This window comes from Sphaeramia orbicularis, chromosome 13 (genome assembly GCF_902148855.1).
Source record: "Sphaeramia orbicularis chromosome 13, fSphaOr1.1, whole genome shotgun sequence".
NCBI lineage: Eukaryota > Metazoa > Chordata > Actinopteri > Kurtiformes > Apogonidae > Sphaeramia > Sphaeramia orbicularis.
Window position 1 is genome coordinate 6058534 of NC_043969.1, and position 18609 is coordinate 6077142.

At 39.0% G+C, this 18609-nt stretch overlaps 1 protein-coding gene across 1 annotated transcript in view; it reads left to right on the top strand.

Annotated features, from left to right (window-relative positions):
- Positions 1–470: 470 nt before the first annotated feature.
- LOC115432062 (alpha-2-macroglobulin-like) overlaps positions 471–18609 on the top strand; it is a 62336-nt gene continuing 44197 nt past the window's right edge. The window contains 13 exon segments of the mRNA XM_030152840.1: positions 471–561; positions 914–998; positions 1094–1232; positions 6382–6499; positions 6580–6689; positions 7904–8071; positions 10019–10246; positions 10361–10424; positions 11598–11743; positions 12794–12943; positions 13040–13174; positions 13830–13971; positions 14038–14179. Coding sequence (XP_030008700.1) covers positions 507–561; positions 914–998; positions 1094–1232; positions 6382–6499; positions 6580–6689; positions 7904–8071; positions 10019–10246; positions 10361–10424; positions 11598–11743; positions 12794–12943; positions 13040–13174; positions 13830–13971; positions 14038–14179 — 1682 coding nt within the window. The 5' untranslated portion in view covers positions 471–506.

Below are 18609 nucleotides of genomic sequence, written 5' to 3' on the forward strand. Positions count from 1 at the left end.
TGGCTTGTCCCACTGTTTGGTCTTATGTCTGTTTTATCCCACTATCTTGTCTTGTCCTGTCCCTGTACACTTTCGTCTATATGAGCCCTCCCTCTATGTATTTCTATACCAGCAAGGAATGGATGAACATGTGAATATAAAGTTTGAGATTGTTACTTAAACACATGCTGTATTTAAAAATAAAGTTATACTCTGAAGAAGGGGGGTGGTGGCGGGTAAAAAAAAAAAAAAAAAAAAGAATTTATTATAAATGACTTCAGATGCACTTATTGACCTTAAGCTTGCAAAAAGAGAGCAAACAGCTAATTTAGCACTTTACAATGTAGTTCACATTCACCTTGCATAATTTTTCTGATTTCTTTGTTATAATACTTGTCATATTTTTGATGAAACAGGACAGTAACAACAACCTGATTGGTCAGTGGCTGAATGACACATCAGACCGTACAATACTGCAGCTCTCTTACGAGTTGAACACTGAGGCCAAAGAAGGAGTCTACACCATAATGCTGGCATATGGTCAGGAAAAGAAATATCACAACTTCAAGGTGGAGAAATATGGTGAGTTCACTGCAAAAACAGCAATAAAGTCGCATAATAATAATTATAATTATTAATATAATTATAACAAATGGTCATTTTGTGTGATCAGATGTCTTAATACTAGAATCAAAGCCTTGCTACTGACAGAGTATACAGTGTTATCCAAGTATTAACATTTTAGCTTGTACTAGTTAAATGTACAGGATTGTCTAATTAAGACATTAGATAAAATTATACTCCTTTTATTCTGACAAGCATACACTATTTTTAGAAATAAGATTTATTTGCCAGAGAGTACAACAATTTGTGAAATTTTTGCATGTTTTTCATCACTTAATTTAGAGTACTAACTGTCATGCTCTGTCCCAAGTTTTACCAAAGTTTGAAGTAAAGATCAACACATCTGAGGAAGTAAGCATTGACCAAGACCAAATCACAGCTAAAATCTGTGCCGAGTAAGTGATGAGACATTTTCTAACAAACTTTCAACTTTCAAAAGCTTCTAGATACATCTGCTTGGGTGATTGACTGCAGAGTGACTCTGTTTCAGATACACATATAAACAGCCTGTTCCAGGCAACATGAAGGTGGATATATGCAGACCTCTGCAGCGCTACTTCTATGGTTATTCCAACCAAGACCTAGAAGGACAGCAAGTCACTGCTCCATGTCACAAGGAGATCATGGAGGTATGTGTACAGCAGTTTCTCTATGGAGAAAATAAAAAATATTATATATACAAGTAATAATAATAATAATAATAATAATAATAATAATAATAATAATAATAATGATGATGAAGAAATGAACACAGCAGTTATGGATTTCTGTGCAGTATATGTGTATCAGCGTATTTGTCAGCAGATAATGCCTGTCATAAGACTGTAGCTCCTTTTATACAGCTCTTCTATTACAGGACTATTTCACCTTTATTCTGGAACGACGTAAACGAAATGGGATCATTTGGTTCTTTATTGTGGCTTTGTTACGCCTCTGGAGGTAGTAACAGAGCCATGATAAAGGTGGAATCATGATTTCGGAATGCCATGTAAAAGGAACACCTCTCGTTCCTCAACCAAGGTGTGATGTTTTGATGACGTATTGCGTGTGCAACCCCCTCAAAGGGGAGATTTAAAAGTGAGTGTGGGCTGTGTACTAGGGCATTACTGAGTTCAGATTTTGTCCGATCAGTGTATTCATCAATAAAGTTGTACTCGAGTCAGCTAGTTGTATGTATGATGTCATCACATTGACAGTGGAGGAAAAACACAGACACACAGCCTCTCAACAATGAGCAACTTGTACAAATGTTTACTGTAACATTAACAATGCACAGTGAAGAGCAGAATAAAAAACTTGCAAGACGCAAGCATCAACAGTACTTCTTGGACATTTTAACCAAAACAAAACATAGGCTAGTACCTTGAATTGTCTTTTAAATTTAAGTGAACGACATAAAGTGGGAAAAGGTTAAGACAACAGCAGCCAAGACTTATAGCATATTAAAGAAAAATAGGACCAATGGCCCTGTAGTTTACTGGCCAAATGAAAAGCTTTGGGAAATGTATCCAGATGCCATTTATTATCCCCAGTTATGTATATTTATTATATTACCGAAATAGCCCATGTTTTGGTCATATTCTAATCAGATCTGTAAAAAATTCAAATTCCAAGTTGATATCATTGATACTTACAGATTTATTGTATCAATCCACTTCCTATATGTTATAATGGGAAAATGTTTCAAAGTGGCACCAAATCCAGAATCAGATCCGCATCGAAATAATTACAATACCTTGTGTTGACATCATCATAAAGAAGCTGCATACCAAGTTTGAAGTCAATCAGAACTGTAGTTTCAGAGAAGAAGACGATTGAAATTTTTTCCCCATAAGAGCCTATGTTAAATTTTCCGTAAGTTCCCGGATCCAGAAGAAGATCCTGATCCGCATGTGGCCATTATGTTTTGATCATGTCCCCATGAGGGCTGTACTGTAGAAATTTCAACTTGATATCATTTATATTTACTGAGTTATTGCATCGATCCACTTCCTAGCTGTTATAATGGGGAAAATTTTCAAAGTCACACCAAATCCAGAATCAGATCTGCATCCAAATAATTTCACTAGCTTTTGTGACAACATCGTAAAGAAGCTGTATACTAAGTTTGAAGTCAATCGGAATTGTAGTTTCAGAGAAGAAGACAATTGAAATTTTTGTAACGGACGACAGACGATGACAGATAACGACAGACGCCCCTGCCGCCACCGGAGGCCGCATGACGACAATAGCTTACGGCCTGTCAGCCGGTAAGCTAAAAAAGCGCATTGTCTTACTGAGATAAATGAACAGAATAATCCAAACACACTGGCTGTCCAAATTATTATTCCAGTATTGGTCGTGCTTGCACAGTTCACAGAACATTACTTAGACGATAGTTTTTCTAGATCGCAATCAGTGTAGTAATTCTACTCTGAGTCATCTTCTTCCTTAAGTCTTGGCCTTGTGCTAGTGATGTGCGGGTCGGGTTTTTTTTTTTTTCAACCCGCTTTTGTGGGATTATTGAACCTGCCCCGCAAATAAAGTTACATATTTTGGACCCGCACCAACCTGACCCGGGTCCGCTGATCTGCGCATCACTACCTTGCACTCCATGTTTTCATGTAAAAAGATGAGAGTATCAACATGCACTGAATTACCCTTTTTCCCCAGAAAGAACCTGGTGCTAGTTCGGAGCCAGTGCTAGTTCGGAGCTGGTGCTAGCTTAACTGGTTCCAACCTGGTGCCTCCAAAGAACCGGTTTGCTTTTCTGTAGGCCAAGAGCCAAGCAGAGCCAAGTCAGAGCCATGTCATTACGTTATCGAAAAATGTGATCACATGATTGGGTCTGCTGCGGGAGACGCTCACTCAGAAGCAATAATTGCTCTTGTGTTTACAAGCCTATATTCTAATCCACAGGTGAAAAACAAAAATATTCACTCTGTGGCATATGTCATAAACATAAATATAATAAATATGTGGGTTTCTACGTATGTATAAAGATAATTTAAGGATAGTCTGTAAACAGATAATTAGGTAGGTCAGCAGCGCAGTATTGTTAACCAAGTTTATATGAGGCAAGGAGACAGAAGTGCTGAATAAAAAAGTCCACAATCCACATTGGCTTTGTTTAGTCCGTGTAACAAACCACTGCAAGCTGGACACTCAAACACATAATATACACACATCATGCAATATAAAATTCACAATAAAAAGGCACAGCAAGCATTAACACAAAGACACTTCAAGCATCACAATGTCAGATTGTATAGGATACAACGGCCCCTGTCATCCTGTGACATTAGCATACCAGTAGCTAGCGTTTAAATTTCCATTACATTTGTAGCTCGCTTTAATCTCTAAAATTGACTTTTTGTGAGCTATTAACCATGCATTTGAGAAAAAAAACTTATCACTATCATTTTCAGCTGTTTGATCAACAGATTCATTCACACTCAAAAGCTTCCAGTCCGTGTCTGCTGTGTCCAAGTTCAGTGCACCAGTAGTCGGATTCACTGGTCCCTTAAAACCCAGTCCAGCAGGTCCAAATGCAGGGTACTTTTGGGTCTAAGCTGTCTTTTCTGGTCCCTGTAGTCCTTCTTTAACTTCTTTAGCTTGTTTAGAAGCTGGTCCAAGTCTGGTCCAGTTTATATTTTTTCGAACAGTAGCTTTGTGCCAGAGGCTCCCTCCAACTTACTTCAGATGAAGCCCACAGTGCCAGAAAGCACTGGGTCTCCTTCTCTGTCCACTGCTGTTTTTGTCATCTATAACTCTTTCTCTAAAAACTAAACTACAAATCTGCTGGTTGTAGTTTTCCGTATACATACAAATGCCGGTTCATAACTTGCATATAATTTGTGTCAGTGACTCCCATGGTGCATTGTGAGCAAGTGGCCATGTCAGTCACATTTTTTGCATCTTGTATTGTGTGATATTTGTCCTGTGAATAACTTTATATTGAATGAGTTGAAGATTGGTGTTGGATGTCATACAAAAAATGTTTTTGCGAATTTCTGTCCAGTGTTCCTCTGTGAGTGTTGTATCGAGGTCCATGCTCCATTTTTCTGTTGGTGTGTGTATTGTATTGTCAGAGTTTATGCGTCTATATAATTTTGAGGTGAGTTTTTTCAGTCCTTTAAGGTTCTTTATGTTTTCTAGCAGTTTGGGTGGGTTCAGTGTTTTATAGGTTATGTTAATTTTACTTTGGATTATACATTTAATTTGTGGATATTGAAAGGTGTTCTTACTGTCAAGTTTGTATTGTTCTGTGAGCTGTGTAAATGTTATGAATTTGTTATTATTGAATAAGTGGTGTTGGTGATTGATGCCTTTTTGTTCCCGTGTGTGATAGTGAAGAGAGGTGGTGCTTATGAGAACATCTGGATTGTGCCAAATGGGGGTATATTTACATGGTGATGTGGAAGAGTTGGTTAGTTTTAATGTTTTCCACCAGGCTGTCAGAGTTGTTAAGATGACTGTGATTTTAAATCAGTGATGTTTTTTTAGTGTTGTGTTTAAAGAAGGTATGTCTGCCAAAAGAAGTTTAGTGAAATATGACTGTTCCAGTTGAATCCATGTGTTATTGTATGTTGTTTTTGTCCATTTAACTAAGTACTGTAATTGATTAGCCAAAAAGTAGTGGATAAAATGTGGTGCATCTAGTCCCCCTTGAGCTTTATTTTTTTTGTAGAGTAGCAAGTTTGATTTTTGGTTTTTTGTTCTTCCAATAAAAGTGTGTGCACAGTGAGTTCAGGTTATTGAACCATTTGTCAGGAGGTGTAACCGGGACATTGGAGAATAAATCATGAAGTTTTGGGAGGATTTTCATTTTTACTGATGCTATACATCCAATGAGTGAGAGTGGTAAATTTGTCCTGTGTTCCAGGTCCTTTTCTATTGTTTTGAGCATGGGATTGTGGTTAAGTGAAAACAACTCTGACAACCTGGGGGGAATGTAAATACCCAGGTACCTAATATTGCCACTGTGCATTTCAGGAAGTGAGTCCTGAGCTGCAGAGTCCCAGGCATCGTTTGAAAGTGGGAATATTGTTGATTTGTTCCAGTTGATGCTATAATCGGATATGGATAAGAATATGTTCATGATTTTGAATGTTTCCTGCAGTGATTGTTGGGGAGTTTGTAAGTAGAGAAGAATATCGTCTGCGTATAAACTGATTTTGTGTTGTGTACCTGAGACATTGATTCCCTTTTTACTGTTAGTTTGACATATTGCAGTTGTGAGATGTTCTATGAATAGTGCAAAAAGGGAAGAAGAGAGTGGACATTCTTGTCGTGTGCCCCTATGCAGTGTGAATGTGGGAGAGGTGATACCGTTAGTTGTAACTGTGGCTTTGGGTGATGTGTATAGTGTATTAATCCAGCGGATGAATGATTCCCTGAAGCCAAATTGATGAAGTGTATTGAGTAAGAATGTCCACTTTACCCTGTCAAATGCTTTTTCTGCATCAAGTGAAGTTATGATGGTGTTGATATTCGATTGTTGAGAGATGATAATGAGGTTGAAAAGTCTACGGAGATTGTCAGATGAGTTTCTGTTTTTAATAAATCCTCTCTGATCTAGGTTAATCACTAACGGAGTAACCTTTTCTAGTCTGGAAGCGAATGCTTTTGTAATGATTTTTAAGGCAGTATTAAGTAGTGAGAGGGGCCTGTAGCTAGTGGCTTGAGTTGAGTCTTTACCTGGTTTGCTTGCGCAGTCTGTTTCAAGGGCTTGAAATGGGTAATGTTTGACAATTCACTCTTTAATTGTTTTTTGTATTGTGGTTTTGTATTTTATAGACAGACAATGAAGGTTGTGTTACCATGAGCATCCCGATGTCCACTTTCATAAAACTTGACAAAAAAGTGCTGCAAGATGTTCTTGAGGTGACCGCCAAAATGCAAGAGGAGGGAACAGGTAAGTACTCTCAGATTTAACATTATACAAGGTAGAAAATATCATAATCAATATTATAATCAATTTTGTTCTTTTTTCAGGCATAGAACATTCACAAAATCAAAGAATAATGATTTCATATGTTGTTGGAAAGGTGTCCTTCATTGATACTCCTAAGATTTATGAGAAAGGATCAAACTTTGAAGGAAAAGTAAGTGACAAATGTAGCTTTTTCAGAAGACTTTTAAGTTTGTTTATTTGTTTTATTCAGTCTTTTGGTTTGTGTAATCAAATCACTTTCACAAGAAAAGCAGAATGACCTTTCTGACATATTTGTTGGTCACAGTGTGACAAAAATGAGTTTCTAAAGTTCTCGGTAAAATTTATTTAGATTTACTTGAATTATGTAAGCATATTTTAATGTTTTCTTTTGCAAGCTTTACAGTATTGCCTCTCTACAATAAACCTACTTATCAAATATTTATTAAAAGGCAAGCAATAACTGAAACTTGAACATAGCATACATACATATATATTCTCAGAAAAAATGAGTAAATAAATCATTTTCTGTCTCATTTTCTCCATTAACAGTGATATTTTTTCTCCTGAATTGTCAATAATTCTAAATGTGCGGGAGACTTTCGTGACCAATTTTTCATCAAATCTGTAAAACCTCAGCCATAGCCTAAGCATCACAAATCTCTAAGTCTTTCTGCGATTACTCACCTGAATTTCTTGAATTTACGGTGAACAATTTCGAAGTGCCATCCACCATAAACAAACCATGTGTTTACAAACAGAGCCGGGAGGTAACTCGGGCATCTTCAGTATTTGGTTGTGACATGCATTGCGGGAAATGGAGGCTTGCGCAGCCACCTGACAGCGGCAGCTGCTAAAGACATGACGCGGAAACGGCAGGAGCTCCCTTCCCTCTATGCATATTCTTCCAGCCGTTTCCACGTTTCAGACGTTTCCGCGTCGTGTTTGTTTCATCCATATAATATGATATGGTTGTGCTGCTGCAGCCACTGCAGGCAGCTGCACAAACCTCCCTCTCCCACAATGCACAATGACAAAATTCCGAAGATGCCCAAGTTACCTCCCGGCTCTGTTTGTAAACACGTTTGGTTTGTGGTGAATGGCACTTCAAAATTGTTTACCGTAATTGGTCACAAAAGTCTATTGCACCTTTAAATCATCAATTACATGATTTAAATGTATAATTCCCTTTTTACAGTGTATTTTATTTCCTTTGCTGTATATTTCATTGTAGGTATCATTCTTTTCTTTTTTTTCTTTTCTGTAGATAATAGAAATATTTTCACTGTTAAGTCTAGTTTAGTCGTTTTCTTTTTCCTTTTCTACAAAAACTGGTCTTGATGCTCATTGTAAGTGAATTCACATTCATTTTCATCTTATTATCAGGTCCAGGCACTTGATGGAAATAAAGTACCCATTCCTGACATGCCGGTCTACCTGTTTGAGGGTGAAACGTGGTCTTCACGCCACCTACAGAACCTCACCACTGATAAAAATGGAGTCACCACTTTCACAGTGGACACCTCTATGTACAGTGGGGACATCCACCTCCATGTAAGTAAGAAGTGTATCTGAAAAAGAGAAAAAATATACCACTTGACAATAATACTATTGATCAGAACTAGATTATTAAACACTAGTATTAGATTTCTGAGTGGTATGTGATTTGTAATTTATATGTTCATATTCATATTTGCCAGTTGTGTAGATGTGTGAATTGCTGGCTGTATCACAATTTGCCACAAGGGGATAATAAATTATTTTGAGCATGTTTAGCAACATCAGTGCAAATGTTTCTCCAAATATGCTGTTTTGAGCCAGCATGTCATTAGATTACAGTTTTTCTCAGTCACTTTGGTATATTTCTCGTATCATCCTCGACGTTTGCAAAACAGTAAGTGCAGTTCTCAAAACAATTCATACAAATAGTAAAACACCATGGATTACCTGCAAACGTCAGTCTCTTGCTCAAAATCCTTAGTTCATCTCTCAAAAGTAAATATCTGTGTCAATGAACATATCAGTGCCATCGAAATGACAAGTCCTTGTGTCATTGTGTACGGATAGACGGTCAAATTGCGTAGTCATGTTGTTAATATAACAGTGTACTCTGGAGGGATGTTCTGATGTAAACTTTGGCTGAAGTTTTGATGACAGTTATTGTAAATTCTAAGTTACATCTTAGTGTATGTGGGAGATTGATTGTGAGACACTGGACAAGATTCACATTTACACTCTTAGTACTGTTTGTACTGCAATTTGTTGACTGACCACGCCATTGTGATACAGAAAGGAAAACACAACACTGCATAGCACAAAGAAAAAATACAAAAAAACAAAAGTAGAAATGTGAACATAGGATAATCTCCGTAGGGAAAACTGCACATGCAGTGCTGTAGGAATTACAGTGCAGTCTTCCTACACCTCCTGACGTCCCTGTCTGTTGGGCCACAAATTCTCATCCACATCACAAGAAATATCTTCTCCTGCAATGTAGCATGGAAAGAATCTTTTAGTGTCTTATCCAGCTTCTTACCAATTCAGGACAAATAAAAAAAAAAAAGTCTAATGGAAAAGTATAGAAATATACTTGACATATTATGACAACTTGTTTAACCATTTTGCATATAAAGACTTTTGCAATGAACTAATGCCTAAATGTTGTGGGGGGTGAGACTATTCAGCAGAGACCTGTTATAATACATTTTGATCAACATGACATAAGCAACTGATAATGTAGAAAACAGCAGACAATTGTACATAATCATTTGCATGGATGCACCAAAGCATTTGCAACTTGTTCAAAGAAATGAGAAACTGCTTTTTTGATGTGCACAAGTGACACAAGGATGTGATGATTGGACAAGTAGTTTTGAGAATTTCACTTCTGATCAGAGAAATGTACCAAAGCGACTGAGAAAAACTCATATCTTTTGTTGGTCTTTAGAACAGAACAGATTTCAAGCACAACTATGGTGCAATTCACAGTGATGTTAGTGAATGCAAACCACTCTGAGTATTTCTTAAAATATCTTTTTCCTGTTGTTTTGTCACAAAGTCCCGCAATAGCACAAGGATGCAAAAAGACACTGTATTTTATTTATTTTTTAATCTTACCATGGCTTCTGTCGACCAGTAGAGGGTACTGGTTTAGAAGGGATGAGTTAAAAGAATAAGCTGTGAAAGATAGAGACAAAAAGTTAAGCAGTTACTTTATGTCACAAATACTGAGCCTGAATTGAAGTTTGGAAATTGCTTTACAATTGTTCATGAATAACTTATGAAGTGTTCACATAATTAACCATTTTTATGTGTTTTACAAGGATAGTGCTATTGCAAAGTATTTCCAGCATTTTCAATAACAGCTAAATCCCACCACTGTGGCTGGTGTGGTTAGATGTGATGATGTGGTTGGAAGTTTTGCTTTTATGTGTGGTGTTACATGTTTACTTTATACTTCTAATTATATCTGATTAGTAATGTTTCTTTTCTAAACTCTAGGTTAGCGCAGAGCCATCACTGAGATACCCCAATTACAGAGAGCCACACTTTGAAAATGGAGATATCACTCTGTCCATGGCCCAGGAGTCGTCTCTTGATACTAAAACAGTAAGCTTTCTGAGGGTGAAAAAAGTGGAAGGCCCACTCAAGTGTCACACAGATGTGACCTTCTCCATCCAGTACACAGTGGTGAAAGAGGCTCAGAGCTCTATGGATGTAATGTATTTGGTGAGTAGCACTTCAGCATTAACCATATAGACAAAAGATCATTGGTTGACTTATGATATTTAGCCCAGTCTTGTTTACATCAAGTAGTGAGATGAAATATGTGTCATTTTCCAGGTCCTTTTCAGGGATGGTATTTTCCTCCACAAAGTAGCAAACGTTGGATTGATAAAAAACACAGGTGGGCAAGGACTTAGCAACTTTATTTATTTATTTATTTAATTTCCATTTTTGTTTTTCTATATAAGTTTGCATGTCATTCATTTATTCTCTCAATTTCTTAATATGTTTTTATTACAATAAACCCTTGTAACAATAGGACAGACCCCTTAAGAACACCAGGAAATTGCAACCACAAAATGACCAAACCTACCATCAGTAAACTCCTACAACTAAAATCAGGTTTAAGCATGAGATGTGTTCATAGTAACAAATCCATTAGAAACAAGAACACTCAGGTAAATGATTCCAGTCTGCTGACGTCAAGAGTTTTTATAACTTGAGGAATAGACAAAAAGAACTGTGATAGAAGACATTTTATATTATACGTGGGGGTTCGGTCCATAACTAACGTAACTAACACTGGCGTGAAACGAAAGTGAAACTTTACATCCTTTCAACTCCTTTCCAACTTCCAACTCCCGGGTTCCATTTCTCTATTGCACAGCGTGTGTGTGAGAGAGACAGAGAGACAGGCAGAGAGAGAGAGAGAAAGAGAGTTAGTGTAAGTGTTTTAGAACTACCGTAGTTCATAGGGGCCAAACAGCGTTCGTCTTATCTTCACTTTCCCCGTTTTTGTCTTTCACCTGAACCTGTAGTGATCCCAAATGGGACTGTAATGATGGCGGAGGGTCTTCAATCTCTTCCCTTCAGGTTGACGTTTTATATATTTATTTATTTATTTATTTATTTATTTATTTATTTATTTATTTATTTATTTTTACCTTATGGCAGCAGCTATTTCGTGTCATTGTGCAGTAGTTCAATATGTCCGTCTGGAACTTGCTCGGATTTAAAGTTCCTGATCGAACAACATCTTTTGTTCCTTTTTTTTCCCTCAACATACTGAGGGTGTCGGTACAGCCGTGTACCGAACCGAACTGGTGCATACCGACACGCTGTGGTTTGGTATGTGTACCATTACAGGCCTAATAGATAGATAGATAGATAGATAGATAGATAGATAGATAGATAGATAGATAGATAGATAGATAGATAGATAGATAGATAGATAGATAGATAGATAGATAGATAGATAGATAGATAGATAGATAGATAGATAGATAGATAGATAGATAGATAGATGTAAGCAGGTGACTATGTAACAGATTCATTAATGGTGTCTGTTTTCTAGCTAATGAGGGTGAGGTAACCTTCAACCTGCATGTGGATCCAGAGTTGGCACCAGAGTTTCACATCGTGGCTTATGCTATCCTCTCCAGTGGGTTTGTGATTGCCCATGAGGCTGAGTTCAGCACTGAGAAATGCTTTGGCCACAAGGTCAGTGAGAGACAACGTGAGGTGGTGACTGCGCTTATCTGATGTGACTGTGACACTGAAAGCTAAGTGATGATACACACAAAGAGGAAATCCAAAATAGTGTTCTCACTTTCAAAGCAGAGGGATATGGCCTCTTGAGGAATGCTTACAATAAATGTAGATCAGACATTAAAATCTATTTGACACATTCTAAATGAAATTACAATCAGTATTTCAGAATATTTCAAACTCACATATCCCGCCAATAGATTATATATTGGTGGGGTGTTTAAGTTTGAATGACTCTGAATCAAATCTTATTATTTCCCAGATAAAATGAGTTACCGCTAGGCTGGCTTCTTAAAAAAAAAAAAAAAATTAAAAATGAGCAAGTCTTTTGAACAGCCCTTTGAAAGGAGCAAATCCACAAGGTCCAGCTCCCTTCAAAGAGCCATAAATTCCATCTCTACGCCAGTTGTTCAGCAACCTTACAAGCCAAAAAAGTAATGGAAATAAATGTCCTAGTGTGAGTTGTTGACTGCATCACCAAATAATTATTTCGCATCTAAGCTTCTCAAATGGTGTCATTTTAATAAATGTTTAAATCATCCAATGTTTCACCAAAAGTAAAAGATTAGAAAAACAGGCCAAGAAGAAGAAAAAAAAAGATGTGTGTATCAGAACTTTATTTATCCTTCTTTCTTTTCCCAATCAATCATGTGATGAGTCCTCAGATTTATCTTTTGAGCCTTATCTCCTGAGCCTCTTTGTTAAATAGAAAATAACTTAAACTAGCTCTACCTCACACAGAAAAAGTAACATACATTTTAACACTGATTTACTATTAATAATACAAGAATGTCAGTAATATGAGGCACCTGTACTTTTCCTTTGTTTTTCAACATTTTGCTACAGATCCTTCTGTAGTTTTATTTTTAAGTGAGAATTTTATCTATAATGGGGTATTTTCACATTGCTGATTTGCATGCATATACATACATACATACATACTTACACATACATACATATTCTTATCACTCAAAGGCCAGTGTATTCGGTGTGTTTGATCAGGTGTTGCTGGATTTTTCTCCATCCTCGGCTGTCCCAGGGGAGGAGATCACCCTGCAGGTCACGGGTCATCCACAATCTATGTGTGGCATCAGCGCTGTGGACAAGAGTGTCCTCATCAAAGAGCCAGGAAAGACGTTGGATGCAGATAGGGTACCACAACAGATCATTAAATGACTAATGACATTAATAATCTGAATATGTTTTTTACCACTGTTTATCACATTGCATAGTTATGTCTGTTTTCAGATATTTGATTTGCTTGATCGGAAATGGCACGTTCCATATGACGCTGTGGATGAGGTTGAGTGCATTTCTGTTAGACCAAAAAGATACATCATTCCATACCAACCTGAAGGAGATGACCCTCATACAGTTTTCCAGGTAATTCTAATGCGTTAATTTCAATGATAGTCGATAATATTTAATATTTTGTTGTTATATGTGTAATGTACAGGGTGGGGAAGCAAAATTTACAATGAACATTTAGTTGTTTTTTCTCAGCAGGCACTACGTCAGTTGTTTTGAAACCAAACATATATTGATGTCATAATCATACCTAACACTATTATCCATACCTTTTCAGAAACTTTTGCCCATATGAGTAATCAGGAAAGCAAACGTCAAAGAGTGTGTGATTTGCTGAATGCACTCGTCACACCAAAGGAGATTTCAAAAATAGTTGGAGTGTCCATAAAGACTGTTTATAATGTAAAGAAGAGAATGACTATGATCAAAACTATTATGAGAAAGTCTGGAAGATACTATTAAAGAAGAATGGGAGAAGTTGTCACCCAAATATTTGAGGAACATTTGTGCAAGTTTCAGGAAGTGTGTGAAGGCAGTTATTGAGAAAGAAGGAGGAGACATAGAATAAAAACATTTTCTATTACGTCAATTTTCTTGTGGCAAATAAATTCTCATGACTTTCAATAAACTAATTGGTCATACACTGTCTTTCAATCCCTGCCTCAAAATATTGTAAATTTTGCTTCCCCACCCTGTATTTGTCACTAATGTATGTTCTTGGATAACCTAGAATGTGGGGCTGAAGATGGCAACAAATTTGTTCATCCGAGTGCCAAACTGCCTCAAATTTATGGGAAGAAAATACTACCAGGGCCACAATTATGGTGACAATCTTTACTTAATTTAGAGACACATTTACTGGCCTGTAAACAGTTCACAGTGTCCTTTCAGCCCAGAGTATTTGTATGTGAGTATGTGTTTTTTTTTCTGTTGTTCAGGTCCTCCTATGATCGCCAGAATGGATACAGTGCAGTTGGTTAATGCAGTTAGTCCAGGCTTAGGAGGAGCTCCAGCACCACCAATAGAGACGGCCCGCTCTTTCTTCCCTGAAACTTGGATATGGGACTTGGTGGAAGTTGGGTGAGTTTATTTATACAGTGAAATACTTTTCTTTAAAAACATCTCCAGAGCTGGGTAGAAACAAAGTACAACTATTTCATTTCAAGTATCTGTGCCCTTTTTTTGTGGAAATGTATTACCTTTACTGACTATATTTTTACTCAGTCCATTTACATGACCATAAAAATCTGATAACTATGATTAATCAGACAATTGTAATAATCAGACCTGACGCACTTACATACACTTCAGAAATATGATCATCAAAAAACCTTGGATTAGACCTATCAGTACGTACATAGTGATGGTAGACTCAGACTTCCTATTATTGTCTTCTGCTCATGTTTATCTGCATCACTTCCATTTTCTACTATTTTACACATGCGCAGATGTAAAAGAATGAAATAAATCAGATTAACAAATATATATGCATGAAGACACTGGAATATTGGGGAGAAATCCAAGTGTGTTAATCTGATTTTCTACTGCTGTTATCTGATAAAACAGATTATGCTGTTTACGTGCTCCCTTGAATAATCTGATAACTCTAGAAATCAGATAATGATCTGAGTATTAGTAAGCATGTAAACACAAACATTTGTGTTATAATAATAATAATACATTTTATTTATAGGCGCCTTTCTTGGCACTCAAGGACACCGTACAGTAAAACAGGAGAGTTTAAAACAAGCAATAAAACAAAGTAAAAATAAAAGGCAGGTTAAAAATTTGGACAGTGCAATTGTGTTCACAAAGAGAAAGAGGTCCTAAACAGATGGGTTTTGAGTCTGGATTTGAAAAGAGGAAGTGAACTGGTGTTTCTGAGATCCGGTGGCAAGGAGTTCCAGAGTTGGGGAGCAGAGCGGCTGAATGCTTTGTTCCCCATGGTGGTGAGACAGGCAGAGGGAACAGTGAGGTGGATGGAGGAGGATGATCTGAGGGTACGAGAGGGAGTGGCAACATTAAGGAAGTCAGACAGATATGGAGGGGCGATGTTATGGATGGCCTTAAATGTCATTAGAAGGATTTTAAATTCAATCCGGAACTTAAGTAGGAGCCAGTAAAGCTGTTGGAGGACAGGAGTGATGTGGTGAGTGGAGGGGGTCCTGGTGATGATGCGAGCAGCAGAGTTCTGAACCAATTGAAGTTTATGGAGGGATTTGTGTGGGAAACCAAAGAGGAGAGAGTTACAGTAATCCAGATGAGAAGTGACAAGGCTGTGAACAAGGATAGCAGTGGTATGGGGGGTGAGGGAGGGGCAGAGGCGGTTAATATTACGTAGGTGGAAGTATGCAGACCGCGTGATGTTATTGATGTGAGATTGAAAAGATAGAGTACTGTTGAGGATGACACCCAGACTCTTAACCTCTGGGGAAGGGGAGACCATGGAGTTGTCAATGGTGAGAGAAAAACTATTGGTTTTGGATAAAGTGGATTTTGAGCCAACGAGGAGAACCTCGGTTTTGTCACTGTTTAGTTTGAGAAAATTGGAAGCGAACCAGGATTTTATGTCTGCCAAGCAGTCAGTGAGGGAGGATGGTGGGAGGGTGGAGGTGGGTTTGCAGGTGAGGTAGAGCTGGGTGTCATCCGCATAACAGTGAAAATTGATATTGTATTTCCGGAAAATATTGCCAAGGGGAAGGTGGTAAATGATAAAGAGGAGGGGCCCCAGTACAGATCCCTGGGGCACACCTGAAGTGACGGTGAAATGGAAGGATGTGACGGATTTGATCTGGATAAACTGAGTGCGGCCGGAGAGGTATGATTTAAACCAGTCTAATGGAGTGTGGATGATGCCAATGGAAGATAATCTATTGAGAAGGGTGTTGTGACAGATGGTGTCAAAAGGCTGCGCTCAGGTCAAGGAGGATGAGGATGGTAAGTAAACCAGAATCTGCTGCCATGAGTAGGTCGTTGGTCATTTTTATGAGTGCTGTTTCTGTACTGTGAAGGGGGCGGAAACCAGACTGGAACTGTTCATACAGATTATTGTGAGATAAATGGGAGTGAAGTTGAATAGCTAGTGTTTTCTCAAGAATTTTGGAAATGAAGGGTAGATTGGAAATAGGGCGGAAGTTATTGAAGTCAGTTGGATCTGCACCAGGTTTTTTCAGAATTCGGGTTATTGCAGCGGTTTTGAAGGATGCAGGAACAGTTCCAGTGGTGAGAGAAGAGTGAATGATTGCAGTGATAGAGGGGGCCAGAGAAGGAAGGCATGCTTTCACCAGGACTGTGGGGAAGGGGGTCCAGCTGACAGGTGGATGGCTTGGACTTATGAATAAGTTCTGATATTTCATCAAGGGAGGGGAGGTCAAAGGAGGATAGTGAGTGTGTGGGTGGATGAGGTTCAGATGTGACGGTGGAGGAGTTTGAACCAAGGTTGAGATGGATCTTCAGGATTTTGCTGATAAAAAAGGAGATGAGTGAATTACAGAATGTGGTTGTGTGCAGGTGAGAGGGTAAAGAATCCGGGGGTTTAGTGATATTGTTGAGCAGTGAGAACAGTGACTTGGTGTTACCTTCATTTGAACAGATTATATTGGTGTAGTAGTTGGATTTGGATTTGGCAGTGCAGACCTTGTAATGCTTAATATGGTTTGTATACATTTCCTTATGAACAGCCAGTCCAGTTTTTCTGAAGAGCTGCTCAAGTCGTCGACCTTCAGCTTTCATGTGCCGAAGTTCAGGTGTAAACCAGGGAGCAGAGACAGAAAAGGAGACAGATCTGGTTTTTAGTGGAGCGAGGGAGTCAAGGATGCTGTGGAGACTTGTGTTGTAATATGAAACCAGATCTTCAGGGTTGGATGGATGGACAGTGTTCATGAGGGAGTCGATACCAGATGAGAGAGAGTCAATGTTAATGTCCCTGATTTTACGGAATGTGATGATACGGGGAAGCTTAGTGATGGATAGTGTGAGTTTTACATTGAATGAGAGGAGAAAGTGGTCAGAGATGGGAAGTTCATCTGCTGCACAGTCCAGAGGGGTGACACCAGAGCAACAGATTAAGTCCAAAATGTGTCCTTTAGAATGTGTAGGAACGTGGGTATGCTGCTGAAATCCAAAGCTCTCTAGACAGGATGTAAAGTCTCTGGTGAGAAGGTTATTGGTATTGTCCATGTGTATGTTGAAATCTCCCAGTAGTATTGTGTTTGGTGAGAGAGTGGATAGATGGGTGAGAACAGCAGCAAAGTCATTTAAGAAATTATTGTTTGGTTTAGGGGGACAGTAGACAGCTGCAACTGCGGTGGGAGTTGGTCCAGACAGATGACATGCGATGCATTCAAAAGAGGTGGATGCAGGAACAGACACAGGCGACACGTTCCACTTCTCGCAATATAATATCGTGAGACCGCCTCCCCGGCCGGTGCCGCGAGATTGACAGGTGTAAACAAACCCCGGTGCAGTAGAGCTGTTGAGCTGGGAGAAATCGCCCGGCTGTTGCCAAGTTTCAGTTAGGCAAAGAAAGTCAAACTTACGGTCTGTGAGGAGATCCTGGACGAGCTGCCCCTTGTTTGTGAGTGAACGGATGTTCAGCAGACCGAAGCAGACGGCGGTGTTGTCACAGGTGACTGTGGTGTTAGCCGACCAAGCTAGGCTGGCTAACAGACTGTGGTCAACAACACGGCCGGTGTGACGTGTAGAGCGATGAAAGTCGGACCAGATAGACTGGATTGCCCCCGAGGAGTCCGCCCGGAACCATCGACGGGACCCGCGGTGGATGTATCTCCGGCGTGGCGGGTAAACGATGTCCGGGAGGTGGTGTAGTGCAGTCGGCGGAGGCTCAGACAGGTGGAAGCGCAGCCGGAGGAGCTCAGCAGCAGAGTACTGCAGCAGACCTTTAATGGGCTGGTGAGCCAGGGACAGGAGAGTCCGTATACTGTCAGTCCACATTTCCGACGGGGACCTGAATGACCCAGGCAACGAGGCGAGCAGAGCCAGGCAAGGGTAGATAGCTGGGGCAGGACAGGTGAGCTACTGCAAACGGGCTGATGCTAGTTGGCACAGACCCGTATAAGAGCGGCAGCCAGGCCGAGGATCCGACTCAGACTCCAAAAGTAAATAAAATCTCTTGAGTGAGAGCAATTGCACAGCCAAAAGGAGATGATAAAACATCTAATCAATTAAAAACATTTAAATATTACCGGAGAGCAGCAAGTCGCGCCAGCGTTCACTCAACCGGAACCGGATGCAAACATCAATGATGTTTAATATCAGTTACTTTTATTTTGTATCATTCAGTGACAAAGTGGCTAATCGGGAGATTCGGGAGGATTCCTGATGAGCCGATTTATGTCAATCTGGACTTCGGGCTGGTTGGATGGGAAAAATCTCTAATCTTCCTCTTGCGTTCATTCTCCAACTATGAATTCATTCTCCATCTACCTGACAGCGCAGCCCCTCCATTGCAGTAGATTTTGTTGTACCATCAGTTGTACCATCTGAGTGAA